The sequence below is a fragment of the Eptatretus burgeri genome, chromosome 3 (genome assembly GCF_056783735.1).
Source record: "Eptatretus burgeri isolate ZD-2024b chromosome 3, Ebu_testis_v1, whole genome shotgun sequence".
In the NCBI taxonomy this organism is placed as follows: Eukaryota; Metazoa; Chordata; class Myxini; order Myxiniformes; family Myxinidae; genus Eptatretus; species Eptatretus burgeri.
In genome coordinates, this window is record NC_140963.1 from 27,564,089 (window position 1) to 27,578,093 (window position 14,005).

At 45.2% G+C, this 14,005-nt stretch overlaps 1 protein-coding gene across 4 annotated transcripts in view; it reads right to left on the reverse strand.

Annotated features, from left to right (window-relative positions):
• TTC21B (tetratricopeptide repeat domain 21B) overlaps nucleotides 1–14,005 on the reverse strand; it is a 183,855-nt gene that overhangs the window by 59,299 nt on the left and 110,551 nt on the right. For all 4 annotated transcript variants that reach the window (XM_085872748.1, XM_085872747.1, XM_085872751.1 and 1 more), the window contains 4 exons: nucleotides 10,917–11,055; nucleotides 6,101–6,207; nucleotides 5,831–6,016; nucleotides 4,728–4,838 (listed from right to left, as the gene is read on the reverse strand). In XM_085872748.1, the coding sequence (XP_085728874.1) occupies nucleotides 4,728–4,838; nucleotides 5,831–6,016; nucleotides 6,101–6,207; nucleotides 10,917–11,055 (543 nt within the window). The remainder of the gene's footprint in view (nucleotides 1–4,727; nucleotides 4,839–5,830; nucleotides 6,017–6,100; nucleotides 6,208–10,916; nucleotides 11,056–14,005) is intronic.

Sequence of the window (14,005 nt, forward strand, 5' to 3'; positions counted from 1 at the left end):
AAAGTACTTGGAAGGAGTGCACAAACAACAACCAGAGCAACGACAACAACAATTAAATGTTACAAAAGATTATTTCTCTTGTGTTTTACTTCATTTTATATCCTCATTGACGCTCACAAATAACCATGCAATATGTTTGTGAAGAACAACATGCTGTCTTTTGATTGAACCTGTCAGTGAAGCGATGTGTAGGCATGCCAAGTGTTTGAAAAACAAAAACAAATCTGGAAAATTATGTCAGTAAAACAAAATGGTATTCTCATTTCAGGACTTGCACAAGAATTTGAGACTTACACCCAGGCATGAATTTGAGATTTCACGTTATAATCCCATATCCTGTTTGTTTGGCCACTGCATCCATATGTTCTTGTGATTGATGTAAACTTGCACCGATTTGTTCTAATGCATTTCATTTAGATGTTAAAGTTCCTCAACGTGCCTTAAGACCTCATCTTTACTTACAAGCTTGCACCATGCCCTTACAGTGCCATGCACATCTCCACTCACCGAAATTTTGCAGGAACCAGACCAGCCAGTTAATTAATTTATAAACAAACAAACAAATAAACAAACTCATTCTTCAAGATTTCTAATTGAGCATGGTAAGGTCAGTGGCACATGATGAGTGCCAGGATAACAATCTTGAATCATCATTACCTTCGCAAACTTTGTTGCGAAGGTTGTCTTGATCGCTGTTTTTATTTATTTATTTATTTATTTGTGAATATGTGTGTTTGTTTGTTTGTTTGTTATTCGCATAACTCCAAAAGTATTGAACTGAATCGCAGCAAATTTGGTGAGATGATTGGTTATTATCCATGGACCAATTGATTAGATTGGCGATCGGGTCAAAGGTCAAGGTCAAGGTCATGAAAAGGTCAAAATCGTCTTTTTACCATAGCGTGGTCAATTTGTATCCAATTTGCATGCAACTAATGCCAAAATGTTCAGAATTCAATGCCCCATCTTGTGATATGTGACATGACAGAATGACGTCATAACCCTTATTAGCGGTTGGGAGTCAAAGGTCAGGGGGGGGGTCACGACATTGCAAAATGTGCGGTTTTAGTTATAACACGGTCAATTCTTATCCGATTTGCATGAAACCAACACCAAAATGTTGACTGTTCTGTTCCCCACACTCTAATACCAATTACAAAATTAAGAGTACAAAGGTCAAGGTCAAGGTCATGAAAAGGTCAAAATCGTCATTTTGCCATAGTGCGCTCGATTTTTATCCAATTTGCATGCAACCAATGCCAAAATGTTGTGAATTCAATGCCCAATCTTGTGATATGCGATATGACACAGGAAATTTTATGTTTTCAAGCCATCATAACACATATCAAATGGCAGATGTGGTATGCGATTAAATACCCTCACAATCAACGGTTTCTGGGGCGGGGGGGGCAAAATGTTGCGTTGGCGAAGGTATGCGCTCAACTGAGTGTCCGTTTTAGTTGCATTTATGTTTCAAATGTTGTCACATCTTTGCTGGAAAACAATTTTCATGGCCACAATGGTATAATTTGAGAAAAGAGAGGCTAATTTCTGTTTTCCACCCAAAAAACAAAACAATTAACCAAGTAAGGTGATGTGCCATTTGTACCTCCACACTGAAGGTGGATAGAGGTGACGTTTTTTTCACCTCTGTCTGTTTGTCTGTCTCTCTGTGAGCAGGATATTAAAAAAGTTATGGACAGATTTAGAAGAAACTTATTGGACATGTTGCGTGTGGGATGAGGGTGAATTAATTAGATTTTGGTCAAGGTTCTAATCCAGATCCTGCCTATCAGTGGGATACAAAATGTAAATTGTCCAGCCTGGTGAAGGTATGCGCTCTACCGAGTACCGTTCTAATTTGTACCAGTACCTAATTTTTTTGCACCAGTAATTATTAACAATCTCACCAATAAGGCACTTGCTTTTATAACTCTCAAATGAATATCTTCTCTTCATTCATTTTTATTGGCTGTGATGGTGTAACTTATATGCCTGTTGTTAGCTTGATAGTTAGGGTGGTGGGCTTGGGATCCAAGGATCCCGAGTTCAAATCCTGCTTGGCTGTTGAATTAATACCCGGTGGGGTTGACTCTGCCTATCATCCTTCCGAGGTCGACAAAATGAGTACTAACTTGCTGGTATACTGTGTCGGAGTGGCGACCCGTCTAGGATTGTGCCCAATAGCCGAGGAGACTGCTTCGGCAGCACCAACACACTGCACAGAGTATGGTCCCAACGGATGGACAGATGGAGTAACTTACGGTAGTCCTCGTCATACATACATATCCATTATTTTGTGTTTTTAGATCCTCGTGGAGGATCTCAGTCTTACTCACGTTGTTGTTCTTGTGGACTTTTTTGTTTCACAGCCTACAGTTTTCAACAAAACTTCCTGAAACTTGGCGTATATATGTAAAAATACCCTGCGCAGACAGTAACGATATCCGATTTTGAAAATTCCTCCGAGAAAAAAGTTATGACGTCAAAATATCTCCGCTCATGGAAATCGCCTAACAAATTATCTCCGAAACTAGTGGACCGGGAGCCCGGGGCCCTGAGCTCAAACAAACGAGGTACTAATATCTGAGCACAGGGGCATGAATGGAGTATCAAAAGACATATAGAAAGTTATTTCTGCTGGGTACCACCCTCTGCGTAAGGACCCTGGTGACCCTCCAAATGGGTCCTTAAAATTGGCTCGATCAAACATTGGAAGTACCAGTTTAGGCCATCAGCCATGGCTCAGAAAGTGCCTGAAAATCAACTTTCGTTCCACTCATCGGGGGGGGGGGGGGTAGACAAAACCTTGATAATATGATCGTATATATCCAAATACATACGTATGCAAAAGTTCTCCACTCAAATAGCTGCAGTTATTGTGTATTTTCATCTTGAAAATCGATGCATTCCCACGCTCTCTCATTTGAATTTTCTCCACTCGGATCACGTGTGGGCCACGTGATGCCTTGACAGCCAATAGATAGGCTGACATCGTATGCAAATTACGTCAGACTGTCATGTGACCAGCTAAGTTGTCCAAGATGGCAGTTTGCTGCAGGGAGGAAATCACTGATTGGCGATTTTTGATGAATATGGCCAGTGAGGATGCTCCCCAGTGTATTATTCACCAGGACAATGTAGCGAATGAAGAAGTCAAACGTTTTACGTCAGTAAGATGGGATAAATGGAGAGAAAGTGTCAACAAATGGCTCGTCTTAGATGGTCACGAACGACGTTTAGCCGAGTGCCGGCGCAGGTGGACTAACTTCGATCATGGGCCTATTGTACCCGGAGTGCCGGTGTGAAGATTTCAAGTTTGGTTCAGTTACATCCTAGTTTTCTCTAAAAGACAACATATGTCCATTTATTTTGATGCAGCTTAAGTAACACAGCAAAATTACTTTTTCTAGGCTCATGGAGAAGCAGACAGGAGTGTTTTTGTGTTCAATCCCAAGTTGCACAACAAAGTGTGGGCGAGCACCAACACCAGACCAGGTATGGAAGGCAGATTACCTTCGCTGAAAATCATTAGTGAACCAGATGTGTTTTAAACAATCGAATAATGATACGATAATTATACTTAGGCTCATTAAAATTCTACAAGTTCAAAATCCAAATAAATAATAATGCTGGCATCATCCAATTAATTTGCAATTGGTCACCGGCTTTGGCACCAATACAAATTTTTATTACGGACCCGAGGCATCAAAACGCCACAGATATCGAACAGTTTCAAATGGAACACCTCGCCTCCATAAGTGCATTTAAATTGCATCAGATGTGACAATAAATGTGAATTGTTGCTTCCAGCTCGCCGGCTTGATGACGGAAGAGGCCATTTGCATTTTTCCTGCTTCCATCCCATAGAATCTCGTTTGGGCATGGGCAACTTGCTCGTCAGCGGAATAAAAAAAATATACCATCAGAGAAGGGGAATCCCCCGCCATTGAATGAAAAAGGTGATACATATTCCTGATAATGAGGGAGGTGAATTGGAAACAAGACACCATTTGGTCATCATCTCAAAAAAGTTCCCCAGGGGTGAGGAACGTAGGAACCAAAAATAATTGAAATCAGATAAGCGGTTTTCCATTTATTACAAAAAACATTTTTTTCAAGATGGCCGCCCCAGTCGGCCATCTTGGATCCGGCCACGCCCAAAATCAATAGAGTTCTTCCTTTTCAGGTGGTACATGTGTGACTCAAATTTCAAATCGATATGGCGAAAAAACATTTTTTTGAAGATGGCCACCCCAGTCGGCCATCTTGGATCCAGCCATGCCCAAAATCAATAGGGTTCTTCCTTTTCAGGTGGTACATATGTGACCCAAATTTCAAATCGATATGGCGAACAGTTTATGAGTTATCACACTCAGAGCTATAAATGTTGATGCCCGGACGGACGGACGGACAGCCGGACGACCTGGGTGACAACAATATCCCTCTTCCGCCACGCGGCGGGGGATAAAAACCATACGCCCATTGATGCCAACCCAAAATCCTCACTTTAAGGTCACCACTGTACTGATCTGCTTTGAAATTTAGCATATGGAGACAAAGATGTTGCTGACACCTTGACATAATAGTTCTGGTAAAAAAAGTATTTCTGGGTTATCTCGTGGAGCACAGACTGACACTGCAAATAGAGTACCATATGTAATTACAGTGTACACAGTGATTATTGCATAGAGCATATTCTAATTTTTATTTTACAATATACTTGCCATGGCAGCAGCATCACTGTCTTTGTCCTCATTCATCACAGTGATGCACATTTTTTGGCAGTTATCCAGATCACCCTGCTCCAGGTAAATGCCTGCCAGCTGAAGTAACACCTGTAAAAAAAATAAAAGCTTGAGTTCAAGAATATCTATACAAGACAGAAACGCCAAATTTTGGTGCCAATTTGGAGCGCCAAATCACATCGTAGCCTCCGGACAATTGGCAGCTATTTACTTTACTATCTGGAAGGGGGCTTAATGTAATTTTTGTGGTGAACTGATCGCAGGAAAACGCGTTAATTCCAAGGATACCGCTTAGACCATCAAACAGTGACCTGCCATACCAGTTCCGCCGACTACAATTTCCCATACGATCTTGCTTTGCCATGACAATAAACAAAGCATAAGGACAGTCGTTCAAAATCATCGGACTAAATCTATGTACATCTGTTTTCTCCAACGGGATGTTTTACGTTGCGGCATCAAGAGTTGGATCAAGATGCAGGCTGCATGTCCATGCCACAGACAACAAAACGAGGAATGTTGTTTTTAAAAATGTGCTCCAGTAGACGACTGAAGAGACCCTCTCATAATGAAATTGACTCCATTGAATCTGTGAGTATCCCACATCAAACACATGCTTTCATTTCAGTGACATTACCCGTCTTCGACAGGTACCCTGCTAGTAAAGTCAAAAATAAAGGAACTAACTTTTTTTCTCTACGGTTGTGTGAAGCAAATTCTGTTGTTTTCCATCGTACCACATACCCATCAAATTGGTGAAATAATCGCAATATTTTTTTGCAAATAACATTTTATTTTATCAAAAATAATATTTTGCAAATAACACTGCAGTATTGATTCTCTCAGCGTCCCAGGATGGCCGGCAGATCTCCTGAAGACATTTTTTGATGTTGGGGTGGACCAGCAGAAATATCTACCTGGATGTTTCACCCATTACTAGTCTCATAGGTGATAACAACAAGCAAGTTTTCTGTTACGTACACACAGTGAGGCTCTCCGTGATACTCTTGCTGAAGTTATACATCTGGGACAGTTCCAGATAATTAAGCAAATTTGATTTACAATGCAATATAGATCAATACCATGTGGCTGTTGCAGTATGCCTGCACTTCTTTGTAGAACTTCAAGGCATTTTCAAGGTCCTGCTGCTCCTGAGCATGTTCTGCCAGCTGAGAACTGATCTGGGCTGACAGCTGCTTCTGTGTGAGTATGAAGCGAGGCTGCTCCAACAGCACTCTTTTCAGGACCTGTGCCTGTACCACTCGTGCCTGCAGCCAATGACATACCTTTTTGAAGTACTGCTGTACAAATTAAGCACCATCCAATCCAGGAATATTTGCACATATTCTTACCTTTGTCAAATGCTGTACAGCCTTCATAGAGTCCAAAGATTTGGAGTAAATTTCTGCTAACAGCATCAGATATTTTACATCCAACATCAACATGTTCAGATCATTCCCTGGAACAAATACAATCATTCAGCAGTGCTGCAATGGGACAACATTGGTCGGTTGTAAAAAATAAAATAAGCAGAATTTTATTCGTCGACAAACAAGAGTTACCAACAGACAATTAGTGAGAATTCATTGCATACAACACAGAATAAAAACACATGATGTATGGATCAGTGGGAGTGGACTGTTGTACAGTTGAGAAAGAGCAATAACTTTTGCATGCATGACATAAAGAAGGAACTGCTGCGTGCAGAGTGGCCTGCTGCATAATTCTTCCTCATGGAGGGGAGAGGCTACTGTCTGGACGGTTCAGATGGGCAGGCACTGGCCGGTCGGCACAAAGGGACGGAAGCTGCAGTCAGCGCAAGTTGGTGGCTGCTGACAGGTCAGGACAGAGGGGCGGCAACTGTCCGATCGGCACAGAGGGGTGTTTCTGTGTGATCAGCGCAAAGCTGCAGCTGCTGACCGGTCAGTGAAAAGTGGTGGCCGTTGCCCAGTCGGTACAGAGAGGAGGTGCTGGGTGGTCAGCACAGAAGGGTAGCCCCTGCCTGGTTAGTGTAGAAGGGGGTGGTTGCTGTCAAGTTGGGGCAAAGTAGCAGATGCTGCCAGGTCAGCGCAGGGAGGCAGACACGAAAAGATCTGTGCAATGCAGCTACCGCTGCCTGGTCAGTGCAGAGGGGAAACTGCTGCCCAGTCGGCACAAGTGCTGGTCGTTATCTGGTCGGCACAGAGGGGCATCAGCAACCCGGTTGTCGCAGATGGATGGCTGCGACCATGTCGGCGCCGAGGGTTGGCTGCTACATAGTGTGCGCTGAGGGGCGGCCGCTTCTTGGTCAATGCAAATGGATGGCCACTGCTTGGTCAACACAGAGGGGCGATGCTGGCGGTTTGGCGTAGAGGGGCGGACGCTGCCAGGTTGGTGAATATCAGTGGACGCTACCCAGTCAAAACAAAAACGGCAGCTGCTGCCCAATCGGCCAAAAAGGGCGGTGGATGCCCAGTCGGAACAGAGAAGCGGCCGCAGCACCATCAGTCCAGAGGAGGGGGTGCAGCCAGGTTTGCACAGATGGGTGGCCCCTGCCCAGTCAGCACAGGAGATTGGCTGTTGCCAGGTTTGTGCAAAGGGGCAGGTTGGGTGGTCATCAGGCACAGATGGGTGGCCCCTGCCCAGTCGGCACAGGAGATTGGCTGTTGCCAGGTTTGTGCAAACTGCTGACTGTCAGTTCAGAAGGGCAACAGATGTCCTGTCGGCACACAAGGGAAGCCACTGCCCGGTCAGTGCAAAGGGGGTGGCTGCTGCCCAATTAGCTCAGAAAGGCAGCCAATACCCAGTAGGCAAAAGAGGGGAGGCCGCAACGCAATAAACACAGAGGGGCGGACATCGTGTTACGAATTTGGAAGTCTTGTGCACACAGACAGACAGCCGTCCCCATAGCTTAGTTATTTTGATAAGTATGTGTTTCTCGTTAGAATCCATCCCCTATGTCTAATGGGAATTAAGTGTGCATGCGCTGCAAAGTTATTTTATAGATAGGATTTTTACACTTACTACAGCTGCAACAACAACTTTCAATGACCACATCTGCTTTCGCTTCCTTCCACCATCCTCCACCGGCACCATTGCACACGTGCGTGTCAGCACGTACGTGGGCGGAGTTCACAAGGATCTGACGTCTCTCTCGCCCAATCCGGGGGATGCGAACGAGGTTGCCGACGGTCGACCAACAAGCGTCGCCCACGAAGGACGATATTACTCTCCTTGCTTGAGGGGCGGTCCACCGCGACGGCCGTCACGCCCCCCTCCCGCCCCCCCCGGTCCAATCAGCGCACTTGGTGCCCCTTTCGGCCATTCACGGGGGCGACGAGCGAATCGCGCGACGGAACCGTCCAATGAGGAGGCGAGTGGCGAGAAAAGAAATCTCTCCCCCCTGAAGAGGAAGAAGTGGTGGTCTGGACCAGCGAGTGGAGAGACGGTGTGATCGTGGCAGGAGCGTTCGCCAGTTCAAGAGATCGTGGCGTGTTGCCAAGCAACGAGGATTGTGTGTGAGACGTTCCTGGTGGGAGAGGACATTCTCAATCCAGGCATTTCCAACCTGGCATCCAAAGCCAGTGAGTGGTTGTCGACGAGGGCCCTGCAGACGGACGTGGTCATGGACTTCGGGTCGTGGGTTTGAGTCCCACTGTGGTGATTCGAGTCGGTGTGACCGCACGAGGCGGGGCAGGTACCCCGGGCCGGCTTGACCGACAGAAGACCCATCGGGTCCATTTTCTTTTTGGGTGTGTGGGTCTGTGTGTGGGCCCATCTGTAAGTAGGAATTGTTAAGTGCTCTTCGCTTGTACATTATTTGCATTTCTTCTTATAGTCGGATAACTCTGCTCCTTGCGTGCTCCCTCTTCCCCCCATTATACATAAATCCCCTGTTAAATGCTTCAGCTCATTTCTGTGTTTCTTTTATTTGTTTATCACAGTGCATGTTGGAAAATTGGGAAGCGGCAAATTGTGCATTCGGTCCGGCGGCTCTGGTAACTCCACTCAGTTATGCCGGATCCGAGCCGTTAACGCGACTCGGATCAGACAGAGTCGGCCGAGGGTGAATTTCCCCGGTAGTTTGGACGACGTGGGTATTTAGGTAAATTGAAATTGGCAATCGACCCTATCCCACACGGTCGACCTATTGGCGATCTTCGGTCCGATAAGGGACTCATCGGCTCCGGAGTTATCCGGGGTGACGACCTATAAATTCCGGGTGTTCGGTGGAGCCGACTCTACTGCTCCATCTCGGGGTCGTGCTCGCCACTGAAACTCAGCCCCACAACAATAGTACAGTCAGCACAAAGGAGCGGCACAGCCCAGTTAGCATGGATGGGCAGCCACTAACCAATCAAAGCAAAATGGCGGCTGCTGCACGGTTATAGCAATATGGCAGCTCTTGCCTGATCGAGCAAGAGGCTGACACTGCCCAGTTGGAGCAGAATGGAGGCCACAGCAGAGTCAGCGCAGAGGAGCATGTGCAGCCTGGTTGGCACAGATTGATGGCCACTGCCCAGTCAGCAAAGAGGGTTGGCTGCTGTCAGCTTGGCACAGGGAGGTGGCCGCTGCCCGGTCAGTGCAGAGGATGGCTGATATCTGGGCGGCACAGAGTGGTGGTCACTGCCCGGTTCATGTGGTGGGGCTGCCGCTGCCCAGTAGGTCCTGAGAGCCAGCCGCTATACAGTCAGCGAAGAGGGGTGGCTGCTACTTGGTTGGCACTGAGGGGTGGCCATTGCTCACTCAGCAATGAGGAGTGGACGGGGCCTGGTGACGCAGAGGGGCAGCTGCTGCCCAGTCGGCACATGGGACGGTTAATACTGACGGGCTTAGTTGGGGGCATGCTGACAACTTCCATAGATGAGGACCTACTGCCAACTGGCATAAATGTAGACTCACTGCTGATCGGCATAAGTGGGGACCTACTACTAACCAACATAGATGAGGGCCCATTGTGAACAGGTAAGGATAGGGACACGTTGCCAATTGACGTAGAGGGGTACCTACTGCATATGACTGGTGTTGGCTTATGGTTTGGGTGGTAGGCTTGGGATCCGAGAGTCCTGAGTTCAAATCCCACTTTTCCATTGAATTAATACCAGGTGGGGGTTGAGTTAGCCTGTCATCCTTCCGAGGTCGGCAAAATGAGTACCAGCTTACTGGGATGATTGAGCCATTCGAGTATCCTGCGCTGGAGTGGCGTCCCTTCCAGGATTGTGCCCAATAGCCCAAGAGACTGCTTCGGCAGCACCGACGCTCTAAACTGAGTATGGTACCGATGGATGGATGGTACCTGCTGCGGATCGGTGTCGATGGGAACCCACTGCAGATCAATGTAAACTGGAATGCTGCAGATGAGCGAAGATGGAAACCCACTATGGATTGCCATAGACGGGGATTCGCTTCCGATCCGTGTAGACGGGGACTCACTGCGGATCAGGGTAGAGGGGGGCCTGGTGCCGCATAGAGGGGGACCTCCTGTGGGTTAGCAAAAATGGGAAATTGCTGCAGATTGGTGTAGATGTGAACCCACTGCACAATGGCATAGTTTAGGACTCCTGTAGAATGGTGCAGAGATGAACCCACTGTGGATCGACGTAGATGGGTGCAGATGGAGACCTACTGTGGATTCCCCTATATGGGGATCAGCGTAGACGGGGACCAACTGAAAATTGGTGTAGACAGGGACCCACAATGGATTGGTGTAGATGAGGACCAACTGCCAAACGGTGTAGTCAGGGACGTGCTGCTGATCGGCATAGATGGACACCCACTGCCAATATACGTTAATAGGGACTCGATGACCATCAACATAGATGGGGACCTGCTGAGGATGGGCATAAACAGGGATCTGCTGTGGATTGATGTATAAGGGAACCTGCCGCCGATTGGCATAGACCGCTACCTGCTGTGAATTGGCATGGACTGAGGCAACCACTGCGGATCGGCATATACAAGGGAGGACATGCTTCCGAGCAGCACAGACAATCATGGACCTGCTTTGAATATGCATAGACAGAGAGGGACCTGCTGAAGATCAGTATAGACAGGAACCTCTGCAGATTACCATAGATAGGGATGTGCTGCACATTTAGCATGAAGGCTTCATTATAAAGGTACACAGCTGCAAACTACAGTGCAATAATTAAATTGCAGCACACTGCAGACCAAGAGGGGCATAATTACCTGCTGGGTGATCTAGAGCATCCTCCAAAACCTTGGCTGCTTCCTCATATTGTTTCAGTTTCAAAAGTAACTGTGACAGATCAAGATGCAGATTGCTTTGTGTCTTACTTTTTACTGCAACTGCATAGTAGCTCAAGGCCTAAACAGAAAAAAAGAAAGCCCAAACAAGAATTGTGGTGTGACTGACATTAATTCTCCGACAAAGGGCTTAACCTATCAGCCACAGCTCATTTCTTACAGCAGTAAACATGTACACTGATCAACTTTAAATTGATAAAGTCCAGTTGCAAGTGTGATGTTCATTCTTCTTCTTCTTCTTCTTCTTCTTCTTCTTCTTCTTCTTCTTCTTCTTCTTCTTCTTCTTGCCAATGGTAGCTTGGCTGCCAGGTACCAAGGAAATCCAACACAGGTGAAGGCCATTGAGGTTATCATACCTGTGCGAACACCATTCTAATTTATCCACACAAGATCCAAGGATGAAAATGTAAAAAAGTTTTTAATTAACGAAATAATATTTTTATTTTTTATTTTATTATTATTTTTCTTTTCTTTTTTTACAGGTTTTTTTATTTTCTTCCCCCCAGGAGAGGGGGCAAGGGCTTGTTTAAAAACACATCAACCACACAACCCCCCTTGACAAGACCCCCACCAACAGCACTCCTTTTGTGCCAACAGCACAGCACTTTTGATTTGTAAATGATCCCCCTCGTTATACAGCCTAAAACCCTGTTTGCTTTTCCTTTTGCTGCCTGGAACTGTGCTGCCTGCTTACCTCCCATACCTATTACCACCTCCAGATCCTTCTCAAGTGTGACACACTCCAAAATTACCCCTTGCATCCTGTAATCTCTATTTTCATTATTCTTTCCCATCCCCACACTTTATACTTGGTCAGGTGAAATTCCATCTGCCAATATTTTGCCCAATCTCTGCAAGTATCAATACTTTCCTGAATCTGATATCAATTTGTTGGGGCACAACTATTGCGCTGATGCTGTTCCCCCATTCCAGTACAATGGTACTCATTTCACTGACCTCAGAAGGTTGACAGGCTGAGTCAACCCCACCTCGTGTTAATTCAGCAGACAACAGGACTCAAACTCAGAACCCTAAGATCCCAAGCCAGCTAGCTACTCTAACCACGAAGCCAACACCAGGATTATGTTCAATTAACTTAATTATCACATGCAGGGTAAAACTTGACCATTGCTGGTGTTTGGTATTTCCAACAATTTAACATGGGTTTCAGTTTTACACATTAATTCTTGCATTTATGAATACTTTTTGAAAAGTAAATTAGGTGAAATTAAGTACATTATTTTCCAAATATGTGGCTTATCATTGTGAGATGGGGAGGGTATCAATGGTGGATTATCTCAGTGGTGGAATAGCTCAGTGAGGTTGTTTGGTAAAACTATATTGCATTTCCCTCACTGGTGAGGTTTTTAAATTTTAATTTCTACACTATCTAAGGCCCGTAGTGGAGCTGCCACACACATACACACATCTCACACACATGGATATACAGACAAAGATATTCGAGACACAACACGGGACTGTGAGATGAGACAAACAGCTACTGAGCTTGGGGGAAGCACTGTCACTTTAAGTCCTTTGGCTGCTCAGCAGAAAATTTCCACAATCCTGTGATGGAGTGGTAACTTGTTGAGGATTAATTCTAGTCTCAGACACATCCTTGATTGTCACTGGGTATATGGGACTTCATCACCACCACCAATGTGGAATGGAACCGATGAGGTACCCTTTTACAACTGTCAATTTTCAGGGCTTTCTTGGCATTGGCACTTCCTGAAAATATTCAGAAGCATAAGGTCTGCATCCGAGTAACTACAGACAGGTGCCAACTGTCTCTGTTTTATGACAAGTTTTTTCAAAAGATGTTAGTGCCTTGGTAATGGGATCCATTATGGTTGAACATGCACCAGCACAATTTCTACCTTAATGCCAATAACATGGAACTGTACTTTTATAAATAACTAGAGGACCCGTGAACCCATTGGGTTCCCGTTGTGACAGCGGTTGATAAAAAAAAATCATTTCAAAAAAGAAGAAAGATAGTTCCAGCGAACTATACCGCTGAGGTTGTTTGCATTGATCAAATTCTCCCGAAGAGTACTTGACTGAATCGGGAATTGATTTTTTTTTCAACTCTTCTCGTAACAAGTCACAAAGCTATACTTTGCTTTTGTGCTGTCGGCAGCAATGAGGAGCACTGGGGCATCCACTAATGACTATGAGATGATTTTTACGTTGTGCACAAAGTATAAATTGTTCTCTCCTTCATTTGCCTCTCATACACGTGCAAATTCTAACCCTCACCTCCTCCTCTATATTTGATTCAAAAACAGATTGAAAAGAATCAAGGAAGAAAAGGAATTCCTTTAGTAGTGTAAACTTTCGTAGTGTAGAACCAGTAATTGTTGTGAGGATATAAAGGTTATTATTAATTTTGATAAGTTTACAGCTGGCAGGATAATCTGAAGCATGTGCATCGAGGCAAGTATGTGTCTGTGTGCATACACACTTGGCTCTGAGCTGTCTAACCTGAGTTTGAATCTCGACAAAGCTATAAACTGTGACACTGGCGTTTCGCGTGCAGGGCGATTCATCAATGTGTGTACCGTCCCTCAGATTGAATCGGGAATTCGTGTCCTATCTTGGTGTCCTATCTCCCAATATTAATGAGTGTATGTTAAGAATCTCATGGTGTCCTTCACAAAGAGAAGGTGAGTTATCAGCGGCATCCTGAACAAATTCCAAATTTCTGCACACACAGCCGAGTATCCTATGTCAGAGTGACAACCAATCCAGGATTGTAATGCAAGCCAAAGAAACTTCTGCGGCTGAACCAATGCGCTGTATAGAGCATAGCACAAGGAAAAGAAGACAAGCTTAGGGTAGATGTATCAATTTTAATTTCAGTATACAGAGACTTTTGTCAAAAAGTCAAAGATTTTCTTAAAATCACCGCTGGTTCACAAATTTATCAATGTGCTTCTTAGTAGTCTGAAGTCTGCCTCATCTTCTGTGAAAATATTTTTGATTCTAGGTGTTCTACATCATATTAG